We start from the raw sequence: 14,805 nt of genomic DNA, 5'->3' as shown, positions 1-14,805 counted from the left end.
GTATTATAAAAGTTTAGAAAGATTATGAAAATAGAGTACCACATTCTACTGATTTGTTTCTTGTTTACGTGAATCTTAATACAAATTTTAAAGTATACTTTTTTGTCAATACACTCTGCAACAAATGCTTTTCAATGCTTCAGTGGAAAAAAGTAGAGGAGAGATAAAGCGTATTCTCACTTGATTTCTCCATTGACCTTGAGAGAGAATGTGATAACAGACTTTACAATTAATTCATAAGGTTAAAGTCGATGGTTTAACCCTTTGAGTGCTAATGTCCGAATTTACCGGACGACAAAAGGTGTCTGAAAAGTCACTAAAAATTGTATCCTTTAATATTTTAAAAATAATATTATATTGAAATGTTTTTTGAAGAATTGTTCTTTTCAAAATAAATTGTCATAGTACACTTCTGATCAAACTTTAAATTATGAAACTCACATATAACCATTTTTGGTTGCCATAGCTACCAGAAACAATGTGACAATAGTTTCTTAAAAGTTGTATAACTTACTCATTATTGAAGATAATAATATAAATTTTTCAAGATTTACAGACAATTGCATACACTTTCCAGTGATATGGACTAAGAAAAGGATATGAATTTATTTGGTCATAATAATTTGGTTGAAAAATGAAATTAAAAAAAAAAATTTTGAATTTTTTTTAGGTAAGTCCATTTTTGGTATTCCTAAATTTAGTGTTATGTTATCTTTGTTATTTTATGTTAATTAACCCGAGTTTTCAGAGAAAAATAAAAAAGAATCATGTTGATAGCTTATTAAATAATCGAACTATGAATTTTTTACTAAAACCTTGCAAAATGCCTGCAAAAGGGCTGGCACTTTTAGGTGCACCCACTCAATAAATACTTGGCAAGGGTTAAATGTCTTTTAGCATTGCAGGAGACAGGTAGAAATAGGTTGGGTCCTTGTGAGAATTAACATTTTGTTATCACTGATGAAGTGTATTTACTATAGTGATATAATAAAAAAGCTCAACAAGTTTTACTACGATAAAACATTTTATTGTACATTATATAGCTTTGCAAATTATGTACAGTATTATTTACATGGTTTATTAAAATTTGTCATTTTTTAGTAACACTTCTTATTAAGTAATATTTAAGTCTCAAATATTGAAATTCTTCTGTGACTCAAAATGCGTAACAATAAAAAATGTGATGTCTATTCTATTGAAACACAAGTATACACATATTTAATGTTATTCCGAATGAAAATTTGCTCTAAGTAATAAAAACGACCAGTTTTTATTAGTAAAAATAAACATTTATGACGTCAGTTCTTCTTTGGATTTTTCACCAGCCTTCACCTCTTTGGTTCTATCAAGTCGAGGATGAATTAGTTTGTGTTTCATCATATCACCTTTCTGGGTAAATCCACGATAGCATATCGGGCAAGTGTATGGTTTCTCACCCGTGTGGGTACGAAGGTGTATCCGCACTTTTTCTGGTCTACGAAACATTTTCGGACACACAGGACATTTAAAAGATTTCTCTTCACTGTGGATCGGCTGGTGCTGCCTGAGGTTCGCCAGACACCTAAAACGCACGTTACACACAACGCACTGATAAGGACGCTCTCCGGTGTGTATCCTTTCGTGATTCTCCCACACCATCTTCCCGTTGAATCCCTTATTGCAAAATCTACAGTAGAAAGGTTTGGTATCGATGTGCGTTTTTTCGTGGTATTTAAGTGCACTTTTCTGGGCAAACGTTTTCTTGCAATATTGACAACTGTAGGGTTTTTCACCAGAATGGGTTCTTAAGTGGAGTTTAAGCGCCATCTTGGTCGATAGAACTCTTTTACATATGTTGCATTCATTTTGCAAAGTCTTACTCGCAAGTTCCTCTGGAATAGCACTGTGCAATTTTGTATGTCTTCCAAGATCAGCTTTGTCTTTAGCCTCGTAGTCACATGAGAGGCACTCAAATGTTTTCATCATTGGACAGATCAACTGATGTGCCATGAACCTTTTTCGCTGCTTGTACCAAATGTTGCAACCATCGCAGAAGTAACCACAACTGGATGAGCGATCTAGGGGTGTTGAAAATGTGTTTTCTCTAATAACCGGTTTTGTTATGGACGGAATCACATATACATTTGGTGCCACCTAAAAAAATAAGTTCTATAACATCCAAGTAAATTAATTTCATGACAATTATTTATAAGCAACTGATCTGATAGAATAAAATTCATAGAAAATTGATGTTGGGTTATTTCAATGTTTTGTGGAATCATTGTGGAATGGAGAACAAAACAAACTTGAATTTTAAAAACTCATTACTGATAGTCAAATTTTACAGTCCTATTCACAGACAATTTTACTGAGTTCTGGCCCGGACCTCGCCACACTTCTATTTGAATTTTTGCTTATATTTATTCAATAAAATTTTATTTCAAAACCTTTGGGTTTGGCACATATTGAATAACCAAACCCTAATTATCATGTCTTTAATAATGTACCTAAAAATGGAATTTTGAATTTTTTCCACCGAATTTAAATAGAAATAAAACTCTTTCTACAAGCAGCATTGTGGGTTGCTGGTTCTACCTTTAAAATACAGTAGTATTCTTTGATTACTTTATGTTGTCAGGTGCTCTCCAAAGGTTTGAGAATGACAGAGCAAGTGTCTTGGTAATGATTTTTTTTTTATCAAACTTAAATAACCTAACTTTAACCTTAACTTTAGCATAGCTAAAAGAATATATTAGGATTTTTAAATCAATGGTTTTAGATTTGAAATCTAACATGAGATTCTGGATTTAACCATCATTGTCATGAATATTGATTGTACTTCCAATAAAATAGAAAATAATCTCTACATTATTTGATAGATTCAGATAAGTAATACCAGCCAGAGTGGGTGCCACACAGGCTTTATCCGACAAGCTCTTAACACGTTGACTGCTGCAGACGTGTTTTTGTGCTGTACACTGTTACGCGGAATCAGAACCACTCAGTGCCGTAGTGAAGGTGTCGATATTAAGGTATTGGGTATTGAGTCTTAGTGATTCAAGCTAATTGAGGCTGATGCAGCCTTGATCTCAAAAACTTGTATTACACAGATATAATAACATGAACAGTACATTCGTTTGAGGTGGTGAAAGTCACTGTGTAATGCCTCCAAAGTGAGAGTGTTCAATCACAATGTTATAATATCTGATATCAGTATTGTGGGAATGCTATCTAGAAAGTACGTTACGTTTTGATATAAACAAAAACCAAAGTGCAAAAAAAATTATAATAAATACATTTGAAAGTGACACTAAAATACGATTTTTCAACATAGTCACCATATCAATTTAGGCACCTAACATAGCGGTGAACTAGTTTTTAAGTTCCAGTGTTATAAAATTGTGCCGCCTGAGACTTCATCCAGGTAGTCACACCCTCCCGCAGTTCCATGTCGTCATCAAAGCACTGCTTCACTAGCTAGGTCTTCATTGCTGGATGCAAGGTACTGGACTGTCAGGCGGATGGGGAAGAATTCCACCTTCAGTAATCACAACGTTCCCATAAACTTCACAGAGTTGGCAATAAATCTCAATTGGTTTATTGTTCTTAGCCAACAAAAACCGTGTATTACCAACCGCACGCACTTTAAAACTCATAGAATGTTCAATTGCGTCACAAATTTTAAACTGCTATTATTGTTAAACAACAAGGAGCGACAGTAAACTAGCACGGCTGGATAGCCACTGAACGGAGAAACAGCCTAATAACAAAATGGCCGTGATAATCCTGTCTCTAGCAGCTACAGAGCGAAACGTAATCTACTTTTTGGATAGCATTCGTATAAAACAAACAACATGAATAATGCTTTGTATAAATGATGAATAATTATAAATACATATTTTCGTAAACCACCTTGTAATACATGGAAACTTGAATGTACTATATGTTCTGTCTTGTGTGAACTGCCACAACAATCACAAGCTCTCTGTCTCCTGATGTTGAAAACCATAATTTTCAATGTCCCCAGATGACTTCAATTGTATTTATATGAACCAGCCACAAAAGGTTCTTCTAATAGAGAAGATGCTGTGGACACTTGTTTAGTTGGGGGGACCTCAAAATGTACAACAATGATTAAAATATGAACATTGGCATATTTCTTTTTAAGTTCGAAAAAGAGATTTACTTTGGCCAACATTATTTATAGTTACTAAGTAAACAACGTGGGTAAGAGAATATTACAACGGATTTTGGATCATTCCTTTATAAAGTTAAAACATTTCTGGTCATAGTTTTTTATTCCGATTTTTAGGTGATAGTTCAAACTTTTCATTACTAGTAAACATTAAGTACTTAATTTAGAGAAATTTAAGCAAAAATTGCTTTCTTATTTTAACTACAAAAAGCGCTCTCATTTAGGGAGACAGATTTAAAAAGCCGATAGGCTGTTTTGCTCCTTAGAATTACCAACTTACCAAACCTGATGTTTCTCCATCTTGAGTTAAAATGTTAGTCAAGCTTATCTGAGCACTCGAGTTGTTCTCTTTGTTTGAAATCAACAAATCATCAGTGGAGTCTGGGACATTTTGGAACTCCTGAAATAGAACAATGAGTGGATAATACAGATGGAATCCAGAGATGAAACAATATACATTGTTATGTGCTTAATACTCATATACATTGATCATTTCTTTTCCAAATTCAGGGTCTGTAATACCCAACAATGAAAAATATGAGAAGTAATTTTCTCTTATCATTTTACTGTCAAAGTAAATACTGCAATTTATTAAAGCACGGCAATAAATATTATGCGAATGTTGAAGTTTAGCTCCAGTTCACCTTCCCCATACGTGCAGCATCTGAAATCTGATGCTGTTGCAGACGTGACTCCTGAAATCTGGAGTCATGTTCGTCTGAATGGATCCAAAAAAGATGAGACAATGAGAATACCTCTTCACCTAGTGCACTACTTTTTTCAGTCTGATGTCGAAACAATGTCAGGGATTTGTTTTGAGCTTTTTCATTCTTCATCACCTCTGTTTTTTGTATCCCTTCAGACGAACATGACTCCAGATTTCAGGAGTCAAGTCTGCAACAGCATCAGATTTCAGATGCTGCACATAAGAGGAATGTGAGCTAGAGCTAAACTCAACCTTCGCATTGAATCAGCCCTTCCCACGGTAGCTGCGTTATGTGAATATATATTATGTAAAAACTACAATACATGAGACCCATATTCCATCTATCTCATGTTTCATCAGCCAACACAACTGCCAAATAGTCCCTACCATTAAGCTTGTTATGAAACCTAAAATATTAAAGATTTGTACAAAACCGATCAATCCAATAAAAATATGTCATTCCGTATGTTGATAAGTTACTAAAATTTGATATGATGAATGTTCACAATATACATTGTTACCTATTAAACCACTGTAACCAGAGTTACATTTTATCAGAGAGAAATTTAGACTATCAACGGACCAATGTTTACCATTTTCAATAGCGATGTGGAAGTTGACTTTTGCACCAAATTTCAACCCTCTAAGCCAACTTGCTCGACACTTAAGCTTTAAGTTCACCAGAAGTTTATTTTAAAGACAAATACTCATCAAAACTTCAAATAGAGTTTGGCTATTTAATATACGTAACTATCTTGTAATTGCAGTTTACAATATGCAGGCACTTTGATAACTTTTATATTTTGCACTGCCGTCTGGTGGTGAGTTACATCAATGGGCATAACACATAAACCTTCGTGGAAAAATACATATACATACAAATTTTAATAATGATCGGTCAAATAGTTTCTGAGTCTATAAAGGACATACAAACATTATATATATATAAAGATAAATCTCTTCTCAGATCTTATTTTTCTTAGCTTGCCACGCTTAGAACTCACAATCACAGACACAAAAACCTCCACTAAAACTAGACATGCTGACGACAAATTTTTCAAAAGGGAAATTCCTTTGTCGATTGCAAGAAAAACCAGATTGTTTGCTTACACAAGATTGGCTTTCAGCTCCTGGACTATTAAGATGATATTAAATGAATTAAATACAAATGTGCTTACCTTTTCAAATTTAGGACTATCCCCATCTTCTGACAGGATCTGCCTGAGACGATCGTCTGTGTCCAGACAAGACAACACCAGGAGGTGACAACTTTCAAGTCGACTGATGCACTGCTGACAGATAGCCAGAGGGAGTTTGTCCTCATGTAACACCTTTAGTAGAAATTTAGTATTTAACAGGACAAGATACAAATTTTATAATAACTTATTTTAAATAGTTGAAAAATTTGCAAAATTGCTGATTTCCTCACGTTTTTTTTTATTTGTAATGGGACACATTTTTATTAAGTATTTAGGTAAAATGAGGAAAGTGTTGTTGACGTTCCAAAATTTCATTTACAAGTAAGTATTTTAGTCTGATTATGTCATAAATTGATTATTTTTTTGCTAGTAGCCAATTTTATAAGTAGTATTGTTAAGTTTCAAAAATAAAATGTTCTACAGATACGACATTTCTCTACAATCTTTATTATTTATACAGTTGCATGGACTGTTATTGCATAGCTCTTTAAATTTAGAATAAATTACGTTTTGTCATTTATTAATGAAATGAAATTGAAATGATTGAAATGATTTATTAGCCCAATAGAACATTACAATGTTATAAGGCTCGTCAAGAAATAATAACACTAAATACTAAATAACAATTTAAAAAAAATACTAACTACAACACAAGTAACATATAGCTAATACTAGGTGGTATGATATTTCACATCTTAATTATTTTCTGGTGAATTCGGACGAAAATCGTCAAAAGTATAAATTTCAGTTTGAAGCATGTATTCTTTAATAGTTTTTTTGAAAGCCTTTAATGTAGGAATCTCTCTCCATGCTAAAGGTAATTTGTTAAAAAAATGCTGACTATTGTAAGAGAAAGATGTTTTAAAATGGGTTGTTCTGTGTATAGGAACAGGTAGAGAATAACTATTACGTGTTGTGTAGTTATGATGGGAGATAAAGGGATTGGACTGTATTCTTTTATATGTTTGAGTTAAAACTTCCATTATGTAAATACTTCTTACTGTTAAAATTTGAAGATTAAAAAAATGTCCTCTACATGATTGATTAAATTTCAAATTTCGTAGAATTCGGATTGCTCTCTTTTGAGTTTTGAAAACCTGTTCAATAAATGGTGAACTTCCCCAGGAAACAATTCCATATCTCAACACAGATTCGAAATAGCCAAAATAAATAGTTTTTGCTGTTCTTAAGTCAGTCAAGTCTCTAATTTTACGAATAGCATAACATGCTGAATTTAGTTTCCCATTTAACTGACTGATGTGATTTTCCCATCTAAGATTGTCATCTAAAGTAACACCAAGAAATTTACAATTTTTTGTAGAAGTAAGTTTACTTTGGTAAAAAGTTATTTCAAGTTGTTCTCTAAAGTTTCTAATAAAGTGAAAATTAAGTATGGATGTTTTGGAAATATTTAAGGATAGTTTGTTAGCTTTAAGCCAGTTAAAAATCAAACTAATGTTTATCATATAATTTTTGAGATAGTTCAGTTTTATTGTCAGATTTAATCAAACTAGTGGTGTCATCAGCAAAGAGAATTAATTTGTCACATAAATTGAACTGCTTGGGTAAGTCGTTTATAAAAATTAAAAATAATATTGGACCTAAAACTGACCCTTGGGGTACGCCTGCCTCCAAATAGCGGGCAGGAGATAGATATTTATGAAGAAATGTGTTCAAATTACACACTCAATAAGGTGCTCTTTGGTTTTTCTGCAGGTTATGCTTGATGCATATCAAAGAACATTATTTAAATTTATTTATTTTAATAAATGTACAATTTGTGTTTGTTTATCTTGTATACTCATGAAACGATCAATAATTTTCAATAAAGTTTGAGTGTACTGTATAAGATGATACATTATGCACTAGAGCTGTTAAGTACATATGCAAACAGAAATGTGTGTTTCTCTTTATGAACATGTTATTAATATAGAAAAATAAACTAAACTATTGAAGGCAGAACATTATTCACACATTTTGAAGTAATGAATGGATCTTCTATCAAAACAAATACGCACAATGGAAATCATAAAAGTAAACAGATAATTTTTTACTGCTCTATGTTAGCAAAAGTGATTTATACACAAGGCTAAGGAGCAAATTGATTGTTAGATTTCAAAAGAAGTCAAACATTTTAAAGTGATTGTTTCAAAGAAACAATAAATCTGAGTGGAAATGGGGATTAACCCTGGATTAGTCGCACCAAAAAAATATCTAATATGCTCGCGCACGGTCAAACAGACCAGGTTTTATAAATAAGATTGAAACATTTTGCAAATAAAATGTATTGTTTATAAATACATGAAAGTACCACATAATAACTAAATTAAAACATATATTTTGCAAAAAAAATTAATTAGCGTATATACGATTTAAAATATTATTGTAATATTTAGATTTTTTATTGTGTGTTTTATTAACGTACGTATTAACCATATTTTAACACAACACTTTTGTCAACTAAAGAAATGAAATATATTATCCTTTTATAAATATGTTGTCATCAAAACACAAGACTAACATAAGAAAATCTAATGTTATATTATTATTTTAATAAATGAAGTTTCTTATAGCTTAAAGTATTTGCTATTGAATATGATAATACGATAAAAAAATAGTGTTTAAAGAAAAAATATAAAAATACAAAATGGCAGCAAACACAGCTTGATAGTGTTCTTTACGCCTCTTCTTCTACTTCGTCACCTGCGTCTTCAGAACAGTTGATGCCGAAGTCTGTTGTGTGTTCTTTACATATGTACCGATTGCAAGAAGAACATGTCACTTTTGTTTTCCGGTTCTGATGCCATGAGCAGTAAGCACATCTACCAGAAGCTGTTTCTGCACGACATCGTGGTTCATCTCTTATTCCGGCAAGTTCCTTCACCTTTAGTTTCAACTGTCTTGGCAGATTTTCTAATGTTGCCCTAAATTTCAAATGATTAATGCAGAGTTCTTTTGCTAGGGTCTTAAAAAAATCACGTCTTGTAATTTCTTTACCTGAATTGGCAAGGTAGATTACATAACTGTTTACTCCTGCCATGTTCATTATAGAAAAGAATAGAGATAGAGACCACCTGTTTGTTTTTCTGGTAACAGAATACGTAGCTTTTGACTGATCAAGGGTATCAACGCCACCTTGTGTCCTGTTGTAGTGTGTCAGCATTTCAGGTTTCTGTAAATCACCAGTCGTTTCATCAATGGTGTCCGAACGATGCTCAGTGGATAAAAGCAAGACTACTTATTTTTGTTTAGATTTATAAAATAGAAGTGTAGCCTTCTCTCCATATACAAACAAACTAGTGTAAAGCTCACGTTACTTATGATCTTTGTACACTGTGATGTTTGGAAGTTCTTTTTTGTTTTTCCTCACAGTCCCAACAAGTGATAACCTATGGTTGTTGGCTAACTCATGTGCTAGTGGGATGGAGCAAAAATAATTGTCAACTGTAACTCCTCTCTCTGATTCTGAAATAGGAGCAATGGCTCTCAAAACCACACCTTTTGGCAAATTGCTAATTGAATATGGGCCTTCAGGTTCCTTTGAACAATAAACTTCCGTATTACAAGCATAAAAGGTTCTAGCATCAGCTAAACAATATACCTTCATGCCATATTTGGCTGGTTTTGATTTCATGAACTGAAGAAATGGACAGCGTCCACGGAATGGTTCTAACATCTCGTCCACAGTGGCATTTTCTCCGACAGAATAATGTTCTAGATTAAATCTAGAAGATTTTAATACACCTGCTAAATAAAGAAGTCCAAAAATGATTTCTTTTCTGTTATGTTTGTATCCTTGGCATCCCTCTCACGAGCAAAGTGAGGTCTTAATATTTGTATTTTTATATTAGTATACCCAACAATATCACTCAACATATCGTTTGTGAAAAATAGCATCCAGCATTCTAATATTTCAGTGCAATATTTTGCTGGACCCCTAACTCCTGGTAAGTGCATTCTGAGGATGTTGTGTGGAGGTCTCCTAACGTCTTGTGGTGGTTTGCAAAGATACCATTTTGTTGTACCATCTTTACCTAAGATATAATTTGTACTGTTAGCTAGCCCACCTGTTGCATTGGCTTGTATTTGTTGTTCTTCTACTACCATTTCATTTTCTTCTCTAGCAGGTTCCGGCCGTTCATCATCTTCATCTGCAGATTCTTCTGTTTCTGTATTGTGGTCACTAGTATCTTCTTCATGATCTCCTCCATCGTCGCTGTCATCGGCCAAAGGTTCATTACCTTCCGATATGAGCTCCAATAATAATGCTCGAATACATTCTTCCTTATTTTGATCCATATTTCACAATGTTTCACTTACATTAGATTAAAACATATTAAGGATGTTTTTATAACACATACGTATTTACTCGTGCACTGAATTTTAGACCCGAGATTAGGGTCACACAACTACTCGCGCACGGAACTTAAGACCAGGCCGAGAAATAATCGATCGCACTCAGTCAAGGTCAAACGCCAAACTGACGAGCAGGGTGGCAACTAGTGTATGAGGAGGCTACTGGTCAGGGGAGGGGTTTACGCGAGTAAACAAGTACAGTCGCTATCAAAATAAAATAGACCCGGTCAAAAAGACCATGGCGCGAGCATTGCAGGGTTAAGTAAAATTAAATATTTAAGTTCTCTCTTCCACTGAATCTGTATGAAAATCTTGGAATAAAAAATATAACTTACAAACCTTACACTGCTTGTATATTGGACACAGTGGAAAGGAGTTTATCCTGTGTTTACTGCCAGCTAATATGAAGTGAAAGTTATTATGTACTTAGAATTAAACCTCCATTATATATATAAATAATATTTATGTAACAAGGTGAAAATTGCAAAGATTTTGTAAATTATAAGAAATGCAAACATAGCTTTGTTGAAAAACATGGATGCATTGGGTTAGTACATTTTCAACTTAAAATTTAAACAAATCTAGAAATGCATACATAATAATCAAAAACGAAAATTAGATTTAATTTAAAACACTCAAATAACACTGATATAATTTAGTTACAAAATGACACAGTAGCTACATTGGCAAAAACAAATTTCAAGTGTCAATCATACATTAACAAACAAAACTTATCTGTTTTTTTGGATTAACATTTATATATATATTTAAATATTTAAAATCTAAAGTTTAAAGTTACTCCATTAAGTGCAGTAAAAAAGGTTTCAAAATGGGAAATTCATAAAAAATATATTCATATACATTATTCTAGCTCAAATGCATTTCTTTTAGACATTTGTAACACATTAATTGTGTTCTAAAATGTTGCTATTCATTTTTATATGTTCAAATGATGCTAAAAAGTGTTTCTAGATACGTTCTAGTTTCATGTTTATTACTAAGAAATTTTGTCAGCTACTTACTGTAATGGGCAAGTAGGAATTAATTTTCTCAGCTAACTGCATTTCTTCTCCCTCCTCACCAAATATAGCTACCACCCCATCTTCTGCTCCACATGTGCGGCAAACATCTATAGGCAAAGCGGATTCCTCCATTTGGCATTAAGTTGATCAGTCTGCCAACCAACAATAACTTAGAGTTTCAATTTGCTGTAAAAATGTATTCATTTTACATGTGCTTGTATTAGTTGACTCTGTTTCCCATGTTAAACGTAAAGATTCCTTTGTACCCTTCCCATTGTATAGTTCAGGATAAAAATAGAGTCAACAGTAGTCAGTAGCCAACTTATACAGGAATACAGTTGTTTAGCCACCTCCCTATATCGATAAAAAAAAAAAAACAAAATTTCAAATATTTTCAATAAAAGTTCAAAAAATCTTTAAAAGCATTTCTTGTTGAGGCTGCCTTATACAATTTTAATGAACACAGGTCAAAAACCAAGTCATAATTTTGTACTTTCTTTCTTCTTTGTAGTTTTAAGTAAAAATTGACACCATTCATGTATACAGTTGTATATTTGTCGAATAAAGAATTTTTGAATTCAATAGTAGCTGAAGGATAATAGTGAAACCAAGTAGATTATATCAAGAGCTATAGTTTTAGTTCAATTATTAGGACTGAATGATGTAATTTAGTATCTGAAAGAGAACCGAAAAAGGGTGCATAAAGAGAATGAAGTAATATGAAAAATATATTGTTTTTTCACTAACATTATTTAAGACCCACAGCTGATAAGCTCCGACCCTGTCCCACACACCCTTATTCCAAAGTATGGTGTTACATTCTACTAGCAGTGTGTCTATTGCTACACCAAAATTTAATATTGCACTGGACCCGACTGGGGTTTGATTGTGAACCCATTTGGGTTCATCCAAATTTTTATTCCATTTACCACTCAAGATTTTATATATTCTTAGTTTATCTATGCACAGTGAACTGTCAAGATAGTTAATTAGATTTCAGTATATACATTGAAAATATCACATCTTACAACCCAACAAATATTAATATCGATTATAAGGAAAGTGATTTATAAAACATCTGATAAGTAATCCAAATAAAAAATGATTGCTAGAGATAAGAATGGTCCAGGTGTGCAAAACCCAAGGGCAGTGCAAAGGTCAAGAAGAGTTCTTCTAATCAGTAACACTACTCCTGATAACAATCTTTCTTATCTTCAAGTAAACAATCTTGTCCCAATAGAAATTGAAAAGCATTTTACAGTTTTAATATATTTGTTAAAAATTTCAACTTAGAATCACAAAAGACAACTTATTTTCTTCACAATTAAAGCACTTAAGTAAAAATCTTCAGTTTTATCGCTGTGTTTCACCCCTCCCAATATGATTAAATATATTATAGTATAGCTAGGAATAGTGCAGATAATATAATCTGTCATTGCCAGAGATAACACAGGCTGACAGAGTTGCTCTACAGCTCAATGTACCACTTTAGAGCCAAAGCCTTTAAAATAAAACAACTCACATTTTAATATTTATACCTCTTTTTAATACATCTACTGTTAATTTGGTCATATTTCCTTTGGAACTGAATATTTTTGTAGCAAAATAATCACCAAGTTAGATTAACACTATGTCATTATTATTAGTTTTAAGAGTAAATACATACCCGGTGTGGTCTTCTATTGCTGTTTGGAAATATATATTGCAAAGGGCAAATTATGCTGTCAAAATTGATGCTGTATAATACATTCCTTGGCAGAAAGTTTCCTCGCAATAAACAAAACTTCAATAAAAACATGTAATGGCACAATATAATTGTAATCTCTGGTAATTATTTATGTAATATAACAAACTGCTGTTTTTGTTATTTGGACAGCTGTTTTACAAGTCAATAATTTAATAGTTATTTGCTTTTTCAAATTATTTCTATTTTACTCCATGTAACTCTTTTTTTATTGATACGTTTTTGCTTGTAAGATAGTATTAGTCAAGTAATTTTAGTAGCAAATATCAAACTCATTATAACAAAAATTGAACTCACTTTTTGACAATAAATAATATTTAACATTAGAAATACATATTATAAGGGCTTTAAGTTATGCTTAAAATAAAAAATACCTCAAATTAACTTTGGATTTATTATAAATAGAATGTTTTAATAACGAAGAATGATATAATAATTATTTCTACCATGTCTAATTTCTTATGAAACGATGAAATAGACGTAGTTTAACACTTTGAGCACTAAAATTTGTTGTGGCTCGAGGAATACTGGCAATTTTAACCCAGGAATTATCAAATAATACTCTTGTTGTAATTATCAAACAATAGGCTATTGTTGCTAATGATTTATTATACATAATTATATATAATTATAATTATATATAATTATACATACAACAATTTTGTAAAAGTACACATAGCATATTTTTATTGCACAAATGTAGAAATTAAAAGTAATAATAAGAAATGTACTTAATACCATTTTTTTCCTTCTTTGAGTAGGAAGAACCTTACAACAATTCCAGAAACAAAAGGTTTTATTTCACTAAAAACTACTTATACAAAATATGTAAACAATCAAAATTTGTTATTGGTTTTCAATAAAAATACAATTTTTATTGCACTTTGGAAAAATGGGTTTAATTTTGTCAACACTTTTTTAAGTTCACAATTTGTTTTATTTTAAATATTATTGACAAATACAACTGTGTTGTTCATCCAATGTGCTCTTAACCTTTCATTTTTATACAAAAATAGATACTTGAGAGATATCCAGATTTGAGATTGTGGGATGTTCCTAATCTTTGATTCAATATTTTTGGAGTATGATTCGTAGTTTCTAAGCGTGCATCCTGCAAATGAAGATAATTACTTTCAGTTTTAAAAGGGGGTATCATCAATTTAAGCCATTCCCTCCAGAAAAAAATCATTATTGCAAGTATAAAAATGTGCTAAGTTTTTTAATCAACTCCTATGAGATATGTATTACCCCAAATGAACCATAATGTATTTTTACGAATCCAAAATAAAAATCATAAAGTCACACAGCCCTGATGTGTTTGGTCTAAATTTCTAAACATACAAATATAAGAAATATTGGTATTCAAGGTTTGTAGGTCTAATAGGCCTACTACCAATCTCTCGAGCTGGTCCCCAGTAACACCTAAGCAAATATTACAAATTGTACAAAACTTTAAGAGCTCTCAGAGCCAGGACATCTACGGAATGAATGTAGTTATGTTGAAGCATGTCATCGATGCTATAGCCTATCCTTTGAGTTTTGTTCTTAACGCCTGTATGAGCTGTGGAGCTTTCCCTGAGTCACTTAAAGTATCTAGAACCGTA

General features: G+C 32.1%; 1 protein-coding gene across 1 annotated transcript; it reads right to left on the bottom strand.

Annotated features, from left to right (window-relative positions):
* Positions 1–1,021: 1,021 nt before the first annotated feature.
* LOC124356312 (zinc finger protein OZF-like) lies at positions 1,022–13,278 on the bottom strand. The gene is made up of 5 exons (XM_046807502.1): positions 13,124–13,278; positions 11,458–11,609; positions 6,059–6,211; positions 4,455–4,574; positions 1,022–2,133 (listed from the first exon to the last, which is right to left on the bottom strand). The coding sequence occupies exons 2-5, from the start codon at positions 11,587–11,589 to the stop codon at positions 1,291–1,293; spliced, it is 1,248 nt and encodes a 415-aa protein (XP_046663458.1). The 5' UTR covers positions 11,590–11,609; positions 13,124–13,278; the 3' UTR covers positions 1,022–1,290.
* Between the last annotated feature and the right edge of the window lie 1,527 nt (positions 13,279–14,805).

This window comes from Homalodisca vitripennis, chromosome 1, assembly GCF_021130785.1.
Source record: "Homalodisca vitripennis isolate AUS2020 chromosome 1, UT_GWSS_2.1, whole genome shotgun sequence".
NCBI classification, from domain to species: Eukaryota; Metazoa; Arthropoda; class Insecta; order Hemiptera; family Cicadellidae; genus Homalodisca; species Homalodisca vitripennis.
Note: the sequence above shows the minus strand (reverse complement) of the source record. Positions and strands in the feature narration are given on the sequence as shown.